The sequence below is a fragment of the Ursus americanus genome, chromosome 14 (assembly GCF_024610735.1).
Source record: "Ursus americanus isolate L20-20 chromosome 14, mUrsAme1.1.p, whole genome shotgun sequence".
Classification (NCBI taxonomy): Eukaryota; Metazoa; Chordata; class Mammalia; order Carnivora; family Ursidae; genus Ursus; species Ursus americanus.
In genome coordinates, this window is record NC_142140.1 from 70323686 (window position 1) to 70338301 (window position 14616).

The 14616-nt window shown below is 44.3% G+C and overlaps 1 protein-coding gene across 9 annotated transcripts in view; it reads right to left on the reverse strand.

The window, feature by feature from the left end:
• The window catches only part of LOC123779747 (multidrug and toxin extrusion protein 2-like), a 68704-nt gene that overhangs the window by 17198 nt on the left and 36890 nt on the right, over positions 1–14616 (reverse strand). For all 9 annotated transcript variants that reach the window (XM_087867673.1, XM_045778233.2, XM_087867672.1 and 6 more), the window contains 2 exons: positions 4194–4302; positions 3335–3410 (listed from right to left, as the gene is read on the reverse strand). In XM_087867673.1, coding sequence (XP_087723799.1) covers positions 3335–3410; positions 4194–4302 — 185 coding nt within the window. The remainder of the gene's footprint in view (positions 1–3334; positions 3411–4193; positions 4303–14616) is intronic.

The following is a 14616-nucleotide window of genomic DNA, read 5'->3' on the forward strand; positions in this document are numbered from 1 at the left end:
AGCTGATCACTAAGCTGATGCAACAGAGACTTAGTGGCCACACTTGACCAAAAATACAGACTTTACCAAACTCGTTCATAAAAGTCACTAAGCAACAAACAGCAAATAGCAGCAACAGAAAACCTTGGGGGGGGGGGAAGCTCTGGTTTCCAGAACTGCCACATTATAACATAAAAAACGTCCCGTTTTCAACAAAAGTATGACGAATGTAAAGAAATAAGAAAGTATGGTCAATACAAAGGGGTGGGGAAAAGCAATTAATACAACTTTTCTCTGTAGAAGCCCAGATTTTGGACTCAATAAAAAACCCCTTAAATCAGCTATTTTATTTTATTTTTTTTAATGATTTTATTTATTTATTTGACAGAGATAGAGACAGCCAGCGAGAAAGGGAACACAAGCAGGGGGAGTGGGAGAGAAAGAAGCAGGCTCATAGCGGAGGAGCCTGATGTGGGGCTCGATCCCATAATGCCGGGATCACGCCCTGAGCCGAAGGCAGACGCTTAACCGCTGTGCCACCCAGGCGCCCCTTAAATCAGCTATTTTAAATACGCTCAGTCTTTTTTTTTTTTTTTAAACTGTGATGTCTCATCAGGTAGATAATATCAATGAAGAGGTAGACATCATTAAGAGAAACAAAAAATTGTGGAGTTGAAAAGTACGAAAACTGAAATGAAAGGTTCAGTAGAGAACCTCAACAGATCTGAGCTGGCACAAGGAACAATCAGTGAACCTGACGTGGGGAAAATTCAGATTATTCTGTCTCAGGAATAGAAAGAAAGATAAACGAAAAATGAACAGAGATGCAGAGACCTGTTGGAACACCAAGTATGCCACCACATGCATGATGGGAGTCCCAAACGGTGAGGAGAGAGAAAGGGACAGAGAAAGAAAAAGAACAGAATGGCTAAAAACTTAGATGAAAAACATGAATCCACACATCAAGAAACTCAACAAACACCAAGCAGGATAAACTCAAGGAGAAGGCAAGGTCATTTGCTGAGAATGATGGCCAGGGGTGGTAGGGAGGGATCAGTAGTTTGAGGAGTAGAGAAGGTCTACTATGGATTGTAGTGACGGACAGTCAGATAATCAAAGAGACGCAGGACAGACAGTGCTGAGGGTCTACTTGTGGTCGGTGGTCTTAAGTTTCTAGTGGAACCAACGTGCCCTCTTGTGTGATTTTTCCAAAATGAGAAGTTAATGGCGCAGAAAATGTGCATCTGGATTCCTCCAGGGTGGCGGTTCTGCCATATAGAGGGGTCAGCGGAATTCAGATTTTCATCTCATTTTTTCCCAGCTATATAAACTCAACTTGTTTTAAAAATCCTTGATGGCTTACCTTAACGTGCTCATGTTTTCCTCCAACTTCTTGAACACACGAAACAGGGTTATAAAAACTTTTAGTAACCCTGTGCGCTAACTCTATCTATCATCCATTTCATTTCTGGGTCAGTTTCCTTGACTGATGTGTCTTCTCAGTATGGATTTCCGTTTCTTGTTTGTAGGCCTGGTCACTTTTAATTGGCTCTAGACCTTGTTTTATTTTCTTGGGTACTACATGGTCTCTTGTTATCTTAGATACTCTTGAGGCGTGATGCAGTGACGTTCTGGAATGCAGTTAAATTTCTTGGAAATAGTCTGATACTTTCAAGCTTGCTTTTAGGTTTTGTTAGGTGGCCCCAGAGCAGCCTTCCTTCCAGGGCTAACTGTCCTCCGCTGTCGAGGCCGGATCCTTGCGAGAACTACGCTCGCTGGCGCACGCACGATGTTTGTCTGCTCTGGCTGGTGCGAACACCAGTTCTTCCCGGCCCTTCGTGAGCTTCCAGGATCGTTCTGCCTACTCCTCTCGGGAGATTTGCCCTCAGCCTCAATCACTATCCTCACATGCATGCACAGCTCAGCGAGGCACTGAAGACACAAGGAAGACCTCTGTAGATCTCCAAAGCTTCTGGAGGCTCTCTCCCCTCTGGTGCTGTTTTGTGAACTCTAGTCACATGGCCTCCCTAAACTCCTAACTCCGTTGCTTCAACCCGGGAGAGGGAAGGGCTTTGCCAGGTCCCCTCCCCATCGGGGCTGTGGCCTGGAATCTCCCTCCTGATAAGCTGGTGTAATCACAGGGTTCTCTTTGTTTCTTCTCTCAGGAATTACTATTCTGTGCTGCCTGTTGTCCAATATCTGAAAACCATTTGGAAATGTATAGATTTTGCCCAGTTTTTTTGTTACTTAAAGCAGGAGAGTAAATCCAGTCCCTATTATTCCATCTGACCATCTCCTCAGTCCTAAGATTTTATAAGAATATTTTGGGGCAGGGGCGCCTGGGTGGCACAGCGGTTAGGCGTCTGCCTTCGGCTCAGGGCGTGATCCCGGCGTTACGGGATCGAGCCCCACATCAGGCTCCTCTGCTGGGAGCCTGCTTCTTCCTCTCCCACTCCCCCTGCTTGTGTTCCCTCTCTGGCTGGCTGTCTCTCTCTGTCAAATAAATAAATAAAATCTTTAAAAAAAAAAAAAGAATATTTTGGGGTGCCTGGGTGGCTCAATCAGTTAAGCGTCTGCCTTCGGCTCAGGTCATGATCTCAGGTCCTGGGATCGAGCCCCGCATCGGGTTCCCAGCTCAGTGGGAAGTCTGCTTGTCCCTCTCCCTCTGCCCCTCACCCCCACTTGTGATTTCTCTCTCTCAAATAAATACAATCTTTAAAAAAAAAAAAGAATATGTTTAAGTATTTGTCTAAAACCTGTGAGGTCAGATGAAAATAAAAGAGCAAAAACAAACAAACAAACAAACCAACTTGAAAGTAATAAAAATGAATTTCTTCAGAGGAGTAATCTGAGGCAACCAGTGCAAATTACTGAAGATTTTTCATAAAGAGGATCTGGTTTATTCAAAACACATGTCACTATATCGAAATAATTGTGCAAATATATAATTACAGAAAATACAGTAAAATTCAACCTAAGATTGAGTGAGTGATCTATACAAATTCTGCCTCTTGATTCAGGCCTGCATGGTGTCCGTGTGCTCCGCACTGGGCGGTGCCATTCTGGGGATGCAGACATCCCATGTGCCTTCTCTGTGTCTCTCTGAGCAAAACCAGCATTGAGCACAAGAGAAACCCCACTCAGGTTTGATAAATAAAGAAACTGGGTATTGGAGGAATGGGGGTGGTTACCAGGGGCTTCCTTCATCCAAATTCATTCGAGTTTAGTACGCTGGTTCTCATTCCTGGAGACACTGGAAAATAGTACTCACCTCTCAGAACCAGAAAAATACAGTGAGGGAAAAAAAAAAGCATAAAACAGAAAACATTTTTCAAGAAGAGGAGTACGTACGTACCTGTCACTGGTAAATATGTAGGCAACCACATCCTTCAAGGCTGCAAGTAAAACGCCCACTACGAGTGCACAAACACCTGGAAAATCCAGAAGAAGCAACCGGAAATGAAAATTCTCCGGGTGTCATAAACCCTAGTGCTGGATCCCCAGGGGATATTTGTGTCAATGATTTAGGAAATGTGATAATTTTAAGTGTTTCTTCTTCCCGTCTATGAAGACAGCAAAGATGATCAGATGACTCAGACTCCTTTTTCTAAGGCAGATTCACAGGACAGATGTCAGTAAGATGTCAACACAACCAGAATCTTCTCTAACTGCTCAGGTTCCCCCACATTAAAGGTGCTAGAGGAGGCAGGGCTCCGGGAACGTGGAGAAGCAGTCACCCAGACTTTGGTCAGAAAATAAGCCTGCAGGGGCGCCTGAGTGGCGCAGCCGTTAAGTGTCTGCCTTCGGCTCAGGGCGTGATCCCGGCGTGATGGGATCGAGCCCCACATCAGGCTCCTCCGCTGGGAGCCTGCTTCTCCCTCTCCCACTCCCCCTGCCTGTGTTCCCTCTCTCGCTGGCTGTCTCTGTCAAATAAATAAAATCTTTAAAAAAAAAGAAAAAAGAAAATAAGCCTGCAGATGATAACAACTAGAAAATTTTTCAGTGGTAGCAAGTGTAACATTATGTCATTGGTACCTAATGACAGAAAATCATAGCAAGAAGTTTTATTTAATGGAGTAAACTGCAAAGAGCTTAAGGAATATTTCAGTTGTGTTTATATAGGTAAGTCAATTCCCTAGAGAAATTCTGATGTGTGTATTTTAACTTGACAACGCTCAGGGTGGGCGCCGGAGAGGGGAAGTGCTTGAACTCACCCGCACACAGGAGAACAGTGATGCTGGAGTGCCGGGCCTGCTCAGCATTCCCTGCCCCCAGGGCATTGCCCACGCGGACACTGGCTGCCACACCAAAGCCTAGGGGCACCTGAGAATGAACGATCACAGATCAGAAGAAGTCAGAGGGCCTGAGAGTGGGGATATGAGTGCCCCAGAGTCCAAGGGCACGGAACCCTAGAGACAGAGTAATCTGTGTTCGAGAACTGGATTACATCGGAGCCAGGAGCACACAATCAAATTGCCCATTCTCACGGACACCCAATGTCTTCCTTGCCGAAGAAACCTAGTGGCTGCCTGACTGCTCCCTGTACCAGATCCTTCAGGGCAGAATCCCTTAATGCTTTGAGGGCAAAGCATCTCCTTTACTGACTAAACACACACCGTCAAGACTTAATTCAATCTAGCTACATTCTACAAGAGAAGATTTCATGTATTACGAATATATACATAACTTGTACAAATTAAAGGAACCCTGTGAAAAAGCACTTAGAACAAAGCCTGGCACAGCGCAGGAAGTCCATCGACACTGATGGAACCGGACTCCATAACTCCATCACGCCCAACATCCCTACAGCTAATTATCCGCGACACTGACTTATGTCCCTGCAAAATACCAAAATTTTACTTTCCGTCATTCATTACGGAAATCTGAAGCTACAGGCTTCCTTGCTTCTTGAATAGACCATTATTCAACCTTCAGGGTCATCCTTTTGACATCCTGTCATTACTCTGTAATACAGTGTCACCCTCAGGAGCTGTACGGGTAACATGGTCGTACAGAAAACTCTGGTTTTAGCTGTCATGTCTGCTGATGATGGATACATCGGATTGAACTTCTCATTCCTACCAGAAACAGCATCCTCCCAACAACCTGTAACTTCTCACTGCTTTGAGAACTAGCCCGAGTCAGTAAAAAATAAAATAAAATAAAATAAAATAAAATAAAATAAAATAAAATAAAATAAAATAAAATAAAATAAAATAAAATAAAACAAAACACATATATTCAATTATGAACTTGCAAAACAATGTATTTGACTATATAAAACATTATAAGACTTGCATGCCCAGAGCATACCTAATGTCCTCTGGTTCAAGATGAGTGCTTGGCTCACATGCTTAACTCTCTTCCCTCCCAAATACCATTAAAATAGCAGTAAAGATGCTTAGTGGAAAAGACGTCCATTCACATCACTGAGAGTAAGAGAGCAGACTGGCTTCTGGAAGAGGGAGAGCAGATGTCATAATCCTGGGGCAGAACCACAGGAAACTGCAGTCCAGAATACAGACAGGCAGAGGCGACATCCTGCTCGTTCTTCGCAGTGGAGCCTGAGGAGGCTTGAAACTTCGAGTCCATCAGCGAGCCAGTGGTGAGCACTGCTCAGGGAGACCCACTACAAACAGCCCGGCCGCCGCCACTGCCTACCTGGACCTCCCTCCCAGCCTCACCGCACACGGAGAGACAAGGCTAAAACAGAAAAGCCAAGTGGGGGAGCTCCCTGTGTGGTGTGAGCACCTCAGAACCAAGCCCTTCTCGTTTTGTCTTGGGGACAGTGGGACAGGGGACGTGGGGTGGAGCTGCGGTGGAGGAGGTCAGACTGCCTGCTCCCCGTTCCTCGCCCACAAACCCTAAAAGGAAGATGTCCCCTGATAGATACCACCTTTGTACATGGCTCCCTACTGGTCTTTCCCATTCCGGGGCAAGGTCTGTTGGAGAAAAATTCCCAAATAACAAGGTCAGAAAAGCCATGCCATTTATTTTATAAATCAATGTATTCATTCTTTCATAAGTACAAAGGAACTAATAAAGATCACCAGATGTTTGAGGAAAACCAAAGAACATATCCCCCAAAGAGACCAAGATAAATAAAAGACCAACTGAGCTCAGAGGGAACAGTGACGTGACCAAAAGCACGGAAGAGAACATTTGAAGGTTCGACTTAGTGCCCTACAATATTTAACAGATAATGCAGCATAAAACAAGACAAGGTTCCCATAAAGAAGGGACTGTAAGAGAAAAAGCAAGGTTCTTGGCAATGAAAAACAAAAATGAAAAGATTTAACAGCAAAAAGACACAGATTTTTTTTTTTAATGGATCAAAAAAAAAAAAAAAAACCACAAGTTCAGGACTGGAGGTCAACCTCCACCTACCAGGAAATTAAAAAGAATATGAAAAAGGTACAAAAAAGGGAGAAAGAGTAATATTTTCAAAAACTTCTCAGAGTTGAGGAAAACAAAAGTCTTCAGTTGGAAAGGGCATACCAAGCGCTCATAAGCAGGGTAAGCAAAGGAGGACCTTCACCGAAAAACACACCTGAGAAATCTCACAACTACATGGACAAAGAAAGAAATGCTAGAACTTTCAAAGAGAAAAACCATGCTGTCACAAAGGAATAAGAACTAGATTAAGATTGGACTTCACATGAGTAACTCAATGCCAGACAAACGTACAGTAATGCCTTAAAAACTCTGAGGGAAGATTGCTTTGAACCTACAAGTCTATATTCTGCCAAGTTACCGAACAAGTCTATGGGGAAAATAAAGGCTCTTTCAAATGTGCGTGGCTCACAGCTTACCTTCCATATAATCTTAGGGAAAAGTTCTTTGACTAAATAATCCAAATTTAAGAGGGTGGGGAAGGGCAGTGGGAGAGGGAGAGGGAGAATCTTAAGTAGGCTCTAAACTCAGCATGGAGCCCAGTGTGGGGTTTGAACTCACAACCCTGAGATCGTGACCTCAGCTGAAATCAAGAGCTGGATGCTTAACCGACTGAACCACTCAGATGCCCCAAGAATCCAAATATTTTTTTGAAGAATTTAATAAAATAGAAGAAATGAGATCCAAGAAACTGGAGACATGAGGACAGTGAGAATTAATTGTGGTGTGACAGCTGTGGGACACCCCAGGAAGAAGTCGAGAGCTCAGGGATGCAAATTAAGGCAGGGAGTCACAGAGCCCGAAACTCTTCAAGAAGAAAAGGGAATCATACCGAACGGTCCGGCCGAGCACCGCGTGACCTTACTAGAAGGGTGAGGGTACACACTGCTCTGTCAATAAAAAATAAATAAACCCTATGAAAAAGGCCTTCAAAACTTAAAAAAAAAAAAAGCCTGAATAGAAAAGTCACAGGCTAAGTATGAAGCAAACGAAAATATATGATTCTGATAAACTGATGAAAGCAAGAAAAAATAATACACATCACCTTTTACTCATTAAAGTCTCTTCCAGTGGGAGTTTCGGTGTCTACTGGGGTATTTCCCTCCCATCTGATGCAGACCATCACTTGGGCCTGCACATAATTCTATACAAAAAATCCTAATATCCTATTTTTTTATGTTGCTTAATTTCTTTTTTTTAATGTTTATTATATTATGTTAGTCACCATACAGTACATCCCTGGTTTCTGATGCATTGTTCCATGATTCATTATTTGCATATAACACCAAGTGCACCATGCAATACGTGCCCTCCTTACTACCCATCACCGGTCTATCCCATTCCCCCACCCCCTCCCCTCTGAAGCCCTCAGTTTGTTTCCCAGAGTCCACAGTCTCTCATGGTTCATTCCCCCTTCTGTTTACCCCCCCCCCTTCTTCTTCCTTTTCTTCTCCTACCGATCTTCCTGCTATTTCTTACGTTCCATCAATGAGTCTTACACTGTTGGTCGGAATGCAGGTTGGTACAGCCACTTTGGAAAACAGTGTGGAGGTCCCTTAAAAAGTTAAAATTAGAGCTACCCTATGATCCAGCCATTGCACTACTGGGTATTTACCCCAAAAATCCTAATATCCTAAGTGTTACTTACTGGTTTCCAGATTTTCGGACAAGCTCTAAAACATGAAAGACATGACAATCCTAACAGAACACAATTCAAAGGTTATAATCTTTACGCAACAAAGACAAGGACAGCTGAGACGCAGCACGACACCATGATTAAGAACCAGAACTCTGAAGGGAGGCCTCTGGGATCAGGTCTGAGCCAGTGTCTTCCTTGACCTTGGACGAATTCCCTTCTCTGGGTCCCAGTTTCTCTGTTGGTAGATGGGTGGGAAATAGCAGGAAATACCTCACATGGGATTCTAGCAGTTACTCTTTGTAAAGTGTTTAGGGTAGGGGCGCCTGGGTGGCACAGCGGTTGAGTGTCTGCCTTTGGCTCAGGGCGTGATCCCAGCGTTATGGGATCGAGCCCCACATCTGGCTCCTCTGCTATGAGCCTGCTTCTTCCTCTCCTACTCCCCCTGCTTGTGTTCCCTCTCTCGCTGGCGTCTCTATCTCTGTCGAATAAATAAATAAAATCTTTAAAAAAAAATGTTTAGGGTAGTGCCTGGCCCGTGGCATGTGGCTGTTGTTAATACGTTATGGGATCTGGGAGGCAACTGGGAAGAGAGATGTAAAGAAATCTAAGGACACAATGTTCCTCATCTTGGAGGTTAAGTTGCCTTGTCTGTGAAGTTGATGGAGCAGGGAAGAGAGGTCTACTTTGATTATTTCGGGTCACAACAGTAACCACTAAGAGAAGGAGAAATAACCAGCACGTCAAGGTAAAGGGAGAGGTTGTGGGAAGTGAGTGGTAATCTTCATCCTCCCTAACAGAGAGTCAGAGGTCGTAAGAAACGTAGGAATAAAGCTGGAGGGTCAATCAGCAGAACTAAAACCAGAAATGGTTCCAAAGTGGCCAGCTCTGCGGAACCGGCCTCAAAAGGAGGAAGCACATCTATTCTGCTTGTAACCCCCTGAACTACGCGAGCATATTACATGCTGTTTGGTATGAATTGCTTTTATAATAAAACATTTTTAAGGATACGTGAAAACTGAAAGGAAGGCAGTGAGGAGAATTTGCCACAAATACAACTGATACAAAACAACTTTCTAGTATAGGGGCGCCTGGCTGGCTTGATTTCAGCTCAGGTCGCGATCTCAGTGTCCCGAGATGGAGTCCTGTGTCAGGCTCCACGCTCAGTGGGGAGTTTGCTTGAGACCCTCTCTCCCTCTGCCCTCTCCCCCCCGGTCTGCTCACGCTCACTCACTTGCTCTCTAAAATAAATAAATCTTTAAAATAAATAAAATAATGTTTGAGTACAAAGAGTTCACACAAATTGAGAAGAAAAAGAACCTCACTAGAGCCCAAACTCATGAACAGGCAAAGGATATAAACAGATAATTCAAAGAAAACTACTTAAAACATAAAGACAGTCAACCTCACTAATGATACTAAAATTGAAGTACTGTACCCATTTCTCATGTGTTCAATTCACAAAGATTTTTGGGGGGGAATACTCATTTCTAACAAAATTTTCTTCATTTGACACTATATTCTCAAAGATAAAATTCTATGCGGTAGAAGATATTTGCTGAACCAATACTGGTGATCGTGAGAGACTGCAGACCAAGGCCAAGTCCAGTCGCGGTGAAGCAGTGAAGTGAACGGGGCTATCTGAAGGCTCTGATCACACCGAGGCCAACTGAATTTTTAACTGTTTTTCGGAAAAGCCTTTAAAAAATGAAAAATGCTTACGTGAAGGTGATAAGTGGGGAAAAAAAAAAGGAGCATACCAGTGGGGAAAAATTACCCTTTTATTCCCCCAAAACGGAACTGCTCCCCTACTTAACCACAAGCCCTACCGATAACATAAACTGCCAATTAACACATATTTTATGCCTTATGTATTATGTACTGTCTTTTTACAATAAAGCAAGCTGGGAAAAAAGGTCATTAAGAAGATCATAAGGAAGAGAAAACGCACTTCAGTACTTTACTGGAAAAACTCCACATAAAAATGGACCCAAGCCATTATAACCTGTGTTGTTCAAGGGTCAACTGTATTTGGATTTAATTCTATCACCTTATTCTGTATGAATGACAATGTTTTCTTTTCCGCTTCTTTATCTTCATTATTTTCACTGCTTTGTATTGGACTGATCATGTTTTCTTAACTTCCTTTTTTTTTTTTTTTTTTTTTAAAGATTTTATTTATTTATTTGACAGAGATAGAGACAGCCAGCGAGAGAGGGAACACAAGCAAGGGGAGCGGGAGAGGAAGAAGCAGGCTCATAGCGGAAGAGCCTGATGTGGGGCTCGATCCCATAACGCCGGGATCACGCCCTGAGCCGAAGGCAGGCGCTTAACCGCTGTGCCACCCAGGCGCCCCTTAACTTCCTTTTTTATCCGGGCAGGCTACTGGCTTCGAAATACGTTCTATTTCCTCCCTCTCGGTTCGTCCTCTTAAAATGTCAACATGCATACGGACTTCAAAATTTTAAGTTAACCAACTATCCCCCACCCTCTTCCCTGATGCCTAGATTGTTTTAACTAAGAAAACCCTCTCCCGATCTCACCTCCTAGGACTATTTTTTATTTCTACCTAATTTTGTACTGTGCAAATCGTGCAAATGGGTCGCATGGTTTGTTCACAGTCACTGATAGTTTAGAGTTAACCACATTTGTCCATGTCTTTGCTCACTGCGGTTTTGACGCCACTGCTCCTTTCAGCGACAGTCTGTGATCAGTGATGTCTCTCTGTGTTTTAATCTGTTCTCCCGCTTGGGCCCTAGCTTAGCTGTGAAAGGACCAGCATTGTCCTCCAAACACTCTGATGGTATCATTTCACAGTCCTCGGGTTTTTATTGTTGTGGACGGGTGAGTCATCCCACTCCGTTGGGTGTCCACCCTGTTCTATTTGGGGTCCCCTGCATCCCCATATGAATTTTAGGATTGGCTTGAGCAATCTGTAAGAACGGCCAGGTCAAACTTTGGTAGAGATTGCAAGCACCTGTAGATCGCTCTGGGGGGGGAGGGTGCTGCTAACGGACAATACTGAGTGTTCTAATCCATGAACATGGGAAATCTTTTCATTGACTTAGGTATTTTCTTTCATTTCTTCAACAACGCTTTGTAGTTGTCAGCGTACAAATTTCACCCTTCTTTGGCTGAATTTACTACTAATGATTCTTTTTGATGGCGGGGCGAATGGAACTGGTTTCTTAATTTCATTTTCAGATTGTGCACTGCTAGTGTTATGGAAATACAACTGATTTCTGTGTACTGATGTTGCAGCCTGCAACTTTTCACAACTCGTTTATTAGCTGTAGTGGTTTCAGAGTGTGTGTGTGTGTGTGTACTGCTTAGGGTTTTCTATAGATAAAATCACGTCATCTGCAAATACAGCTAGTTTCACGTCTTCCTTTCCAATCTGGATGCCTTGTATTTTCTTTTCTTGCCTCAAAATCGCCCGGGCTAGATTCTCCAATACAATGTGCATTATGATTTTTGAATACTGAGATTCACGTCTTACTTCAGGCGTCTACCTCTCTTATTAAATGTCTCTGGATATTGCACCCCTCCCAGTCAGTTACTCTGTGCAATTCCTACTGAATGCACATGAGGACCTCTATCTTTCATACATTCCATCGCTACTTTTCCCCATTTTAATTTACGGTGGTTAAATACACATAAAATAAAATGTACCATCTTAAGCATTTTCCCCTTATTACTCCAGTAATTATTATATGCTTTTTAGCCCTAGGATCACTTTCAAATACAGTTTAATGGTATTAAATAGATTCATAATGTTGTGCAACCAGCACCACCATCCATTTCCAGAACTTTCTTCATCTTGGGAAACTGAATAAACGAGCAAGAAACAACTCCCCACACCCCGCTCCGAACCCCTGGCAACCACCATTGTACTCTGTCTCTGTGATTCTCACGACTCTAAGGACCTCGTAGAAGTGGAATCGCACCATACACGCATACCTCGTTTTACCGTGTTTCGCTTCAGTGCGCTTTGCAGATACTACGATTTTTACAAATAAACATCCGTGGCGATCCTGCATCAAGCAAGTCTCTCGGCACCATTCCTTCATGTCTCTGCACCACGTTTGGGTCATTCTTGCAATATTTCAAACTTTTTCATTATTATTATTATACTTATGATGATGATCTGTGGTCAGTGATCTTTGACGTTACTATCGACACTGTTTTGGGGCGCCACAAACGGCATCCATTTAGGACGGCAAACCTGAGAAACGCGTGTGTTCTGACTACTCCACAACCAGACGGTCCCCCGTCTCTCCCCCTCTCCTCAGGCCTCCCTCTTCCCTGACACACAACAATATTAAAATTAGGCCAAGTAATAACCCCACGGTGGCCTGTTAAGTGTTCAAGAGAAAGGAAGAGTCACATATCTGTCAGTTTATATCCAAGGCTAGAAAGGACTGAACTTGGTGAGGACGGCGTCTCAGAAGCTGAGCCAGGCTGAGTGCTGGGCCTCTGGCACCAAAGAGTGAGCCCAGCTGGGAACGCAGAGGAAGAGCTCTTGAAGGACATGAGAGGTGCCACTCCAGTGAACACACGAATGGTAACAAAGCAGGCTCTGACGTGGAGAAAGGGTTAGCGGCCTGGACAGAAGGTCGAACAAGCCCCAACATTCCCTTGAGCCAAAGCCTCACCCAGAGCAAGGCCCCGATGCTCTTCAATTCTGTGACGGCTGAGAGGTGAGGAAGCTGCGGGAGAAAAGTCTGAAGTCAGCAGAGGTTGGTTCACGAGGGTTAAGGAAAGAAGCCGTCTCTGTAACACAAATGTGCAGGGCGAAGCGGCAAGGGCCGACGTAGAAGCTGCAGCAAGTTCTCCGGAAGATCGAGCTCAGATCATCAATGAGGGCGGCTACTCTCAACAACGGATTTCCAGCGTACGTGAAATGGCCTTATTAGAAGATGCCGTGTAGGACTTCCATAGCTCCCCAGAAGCCAGTGTCTGGCTTCGAGGCTTCAGCGGTCAGAGTGACTCTCTTGCTAGGGGCTCGTGCAGCTGGTGACTAAGTGGAAACCAATGCTCATTTACCAGTTTCGAAATCCTAGGGGCCTTAAGAATTATGCTAAATCTGTTTCCCTGTGCTCTATCAGCAGAACAACAAAGCCTGGATGACGGCACATCTGTTTACAATATAGTTTACTGACTATTTTAACCCCACTGTTGAGACCTGCTGCTCAGAAAAAAAGGTTCTTTTCAAAATATTGCTGTGCGTTGACGATGCATCTGGTCACTGAAGAGCTCCGACGGAGACGGACAGTGAGATTAACATTCTTTTGGGGCCTGTTAACACAGCATCAACTCCGCAGCCCATGGATCGACGAGTTAATTTTAACTTTCAAGGCTTACTCTTTAAGAAATACATTTTAAAAGGCTATTGCTGCTATAGACCGTTATTCTTCATGGATGTGGGCAAAGTAAATTGGAAATTCTGGAAAGGGGCACCTTGGTGGCTCAGTCGGTTAAGCATCTGCCTTTGGCTCAGGTCATGATCTTGGGGTCCCGGGATCAAGCCCCACGTCAGGCTCCCCACTCAGCGGACTGTCTGCTTCTCCCTCTCCCTTTGACCCTCCTCTCTCTCCGTACTCTCTCTCAAAAAAAAAAAATCTTAAAAAAAAAAAAAAAAGAAAACCTTCTGGAAAGGATTCACCATTCTAGATGCCATTAAGAACATTCATCATTCATGGGAAGAGACAAAATATCAACATGAACAGGAGTCTGGAAGAAGTTGATTCCTACCCTATGGATGACTTCGGGGGGTTCGAGACTTCAGTGGAGGAAGTCGCTGAAGATGTGGTGGAAACAGCAAGAGAACTGGAAGCGGACCCTGAACCTGGGACTGAACGGCTGCAATCTCATGCTAAAACTTGAATGGACGAGGAGCTGCTTCTCACGGATGAGCCAAGAACGTGGTTTCCTGAGACAAAATCTACTCCTGGGGAAGATGCTGGGGAGACTGTTGAAATGACAACAAAGGATTTAGAATATCACATGAACTTAGTTGGTGAAGCAGAGGCAGGGTTTGAGAGGACCGACTCCAATTTGGAAAGAACTTCTACGGTGGATAAAATGCTCTCAAACAGCATCCAGTGCCAGAGAAATCGTTGTGAAAGGAAGAGTCAATCAACGCAGCAAACTTCATTGTCTTGTTTTCTAAAAATTGCCACGGGGGCACCTGGGTGGCTCAGATGGTTGAGTGCCTGCCTTCGGCTCGGGTCATGATCTCGGGGTCCTGGGGTCGAGCCCCGCATTGGGTTCCCTGCTCGGTGGGGAGCCTGCTTCTCCCTCTCCCTCTACTGTTCCTCCTGTTCCCCCTGCTTGTGCTCTCTCGCTCTGTCAAATAAATACAATCTTCAAAAAAACTAAAATAAAAATTGCCACGGCCACCCCAACCTCCAGCAGCCACCACGCTCAGCAGTCAGCAGCCATCCGCGTCAAGACAGGACGCTCCATCAGCAAAAAGACAACAACTTGCCGAAAGCTCAGAGGATGGTTAGTATCCTTCAGCGATGAGCTCTTAATTAGGGTATGTATATTTTTTTAGGCATGTGCCATTACACACTTAACAGCCTACAGTATAAACATGACTTTTG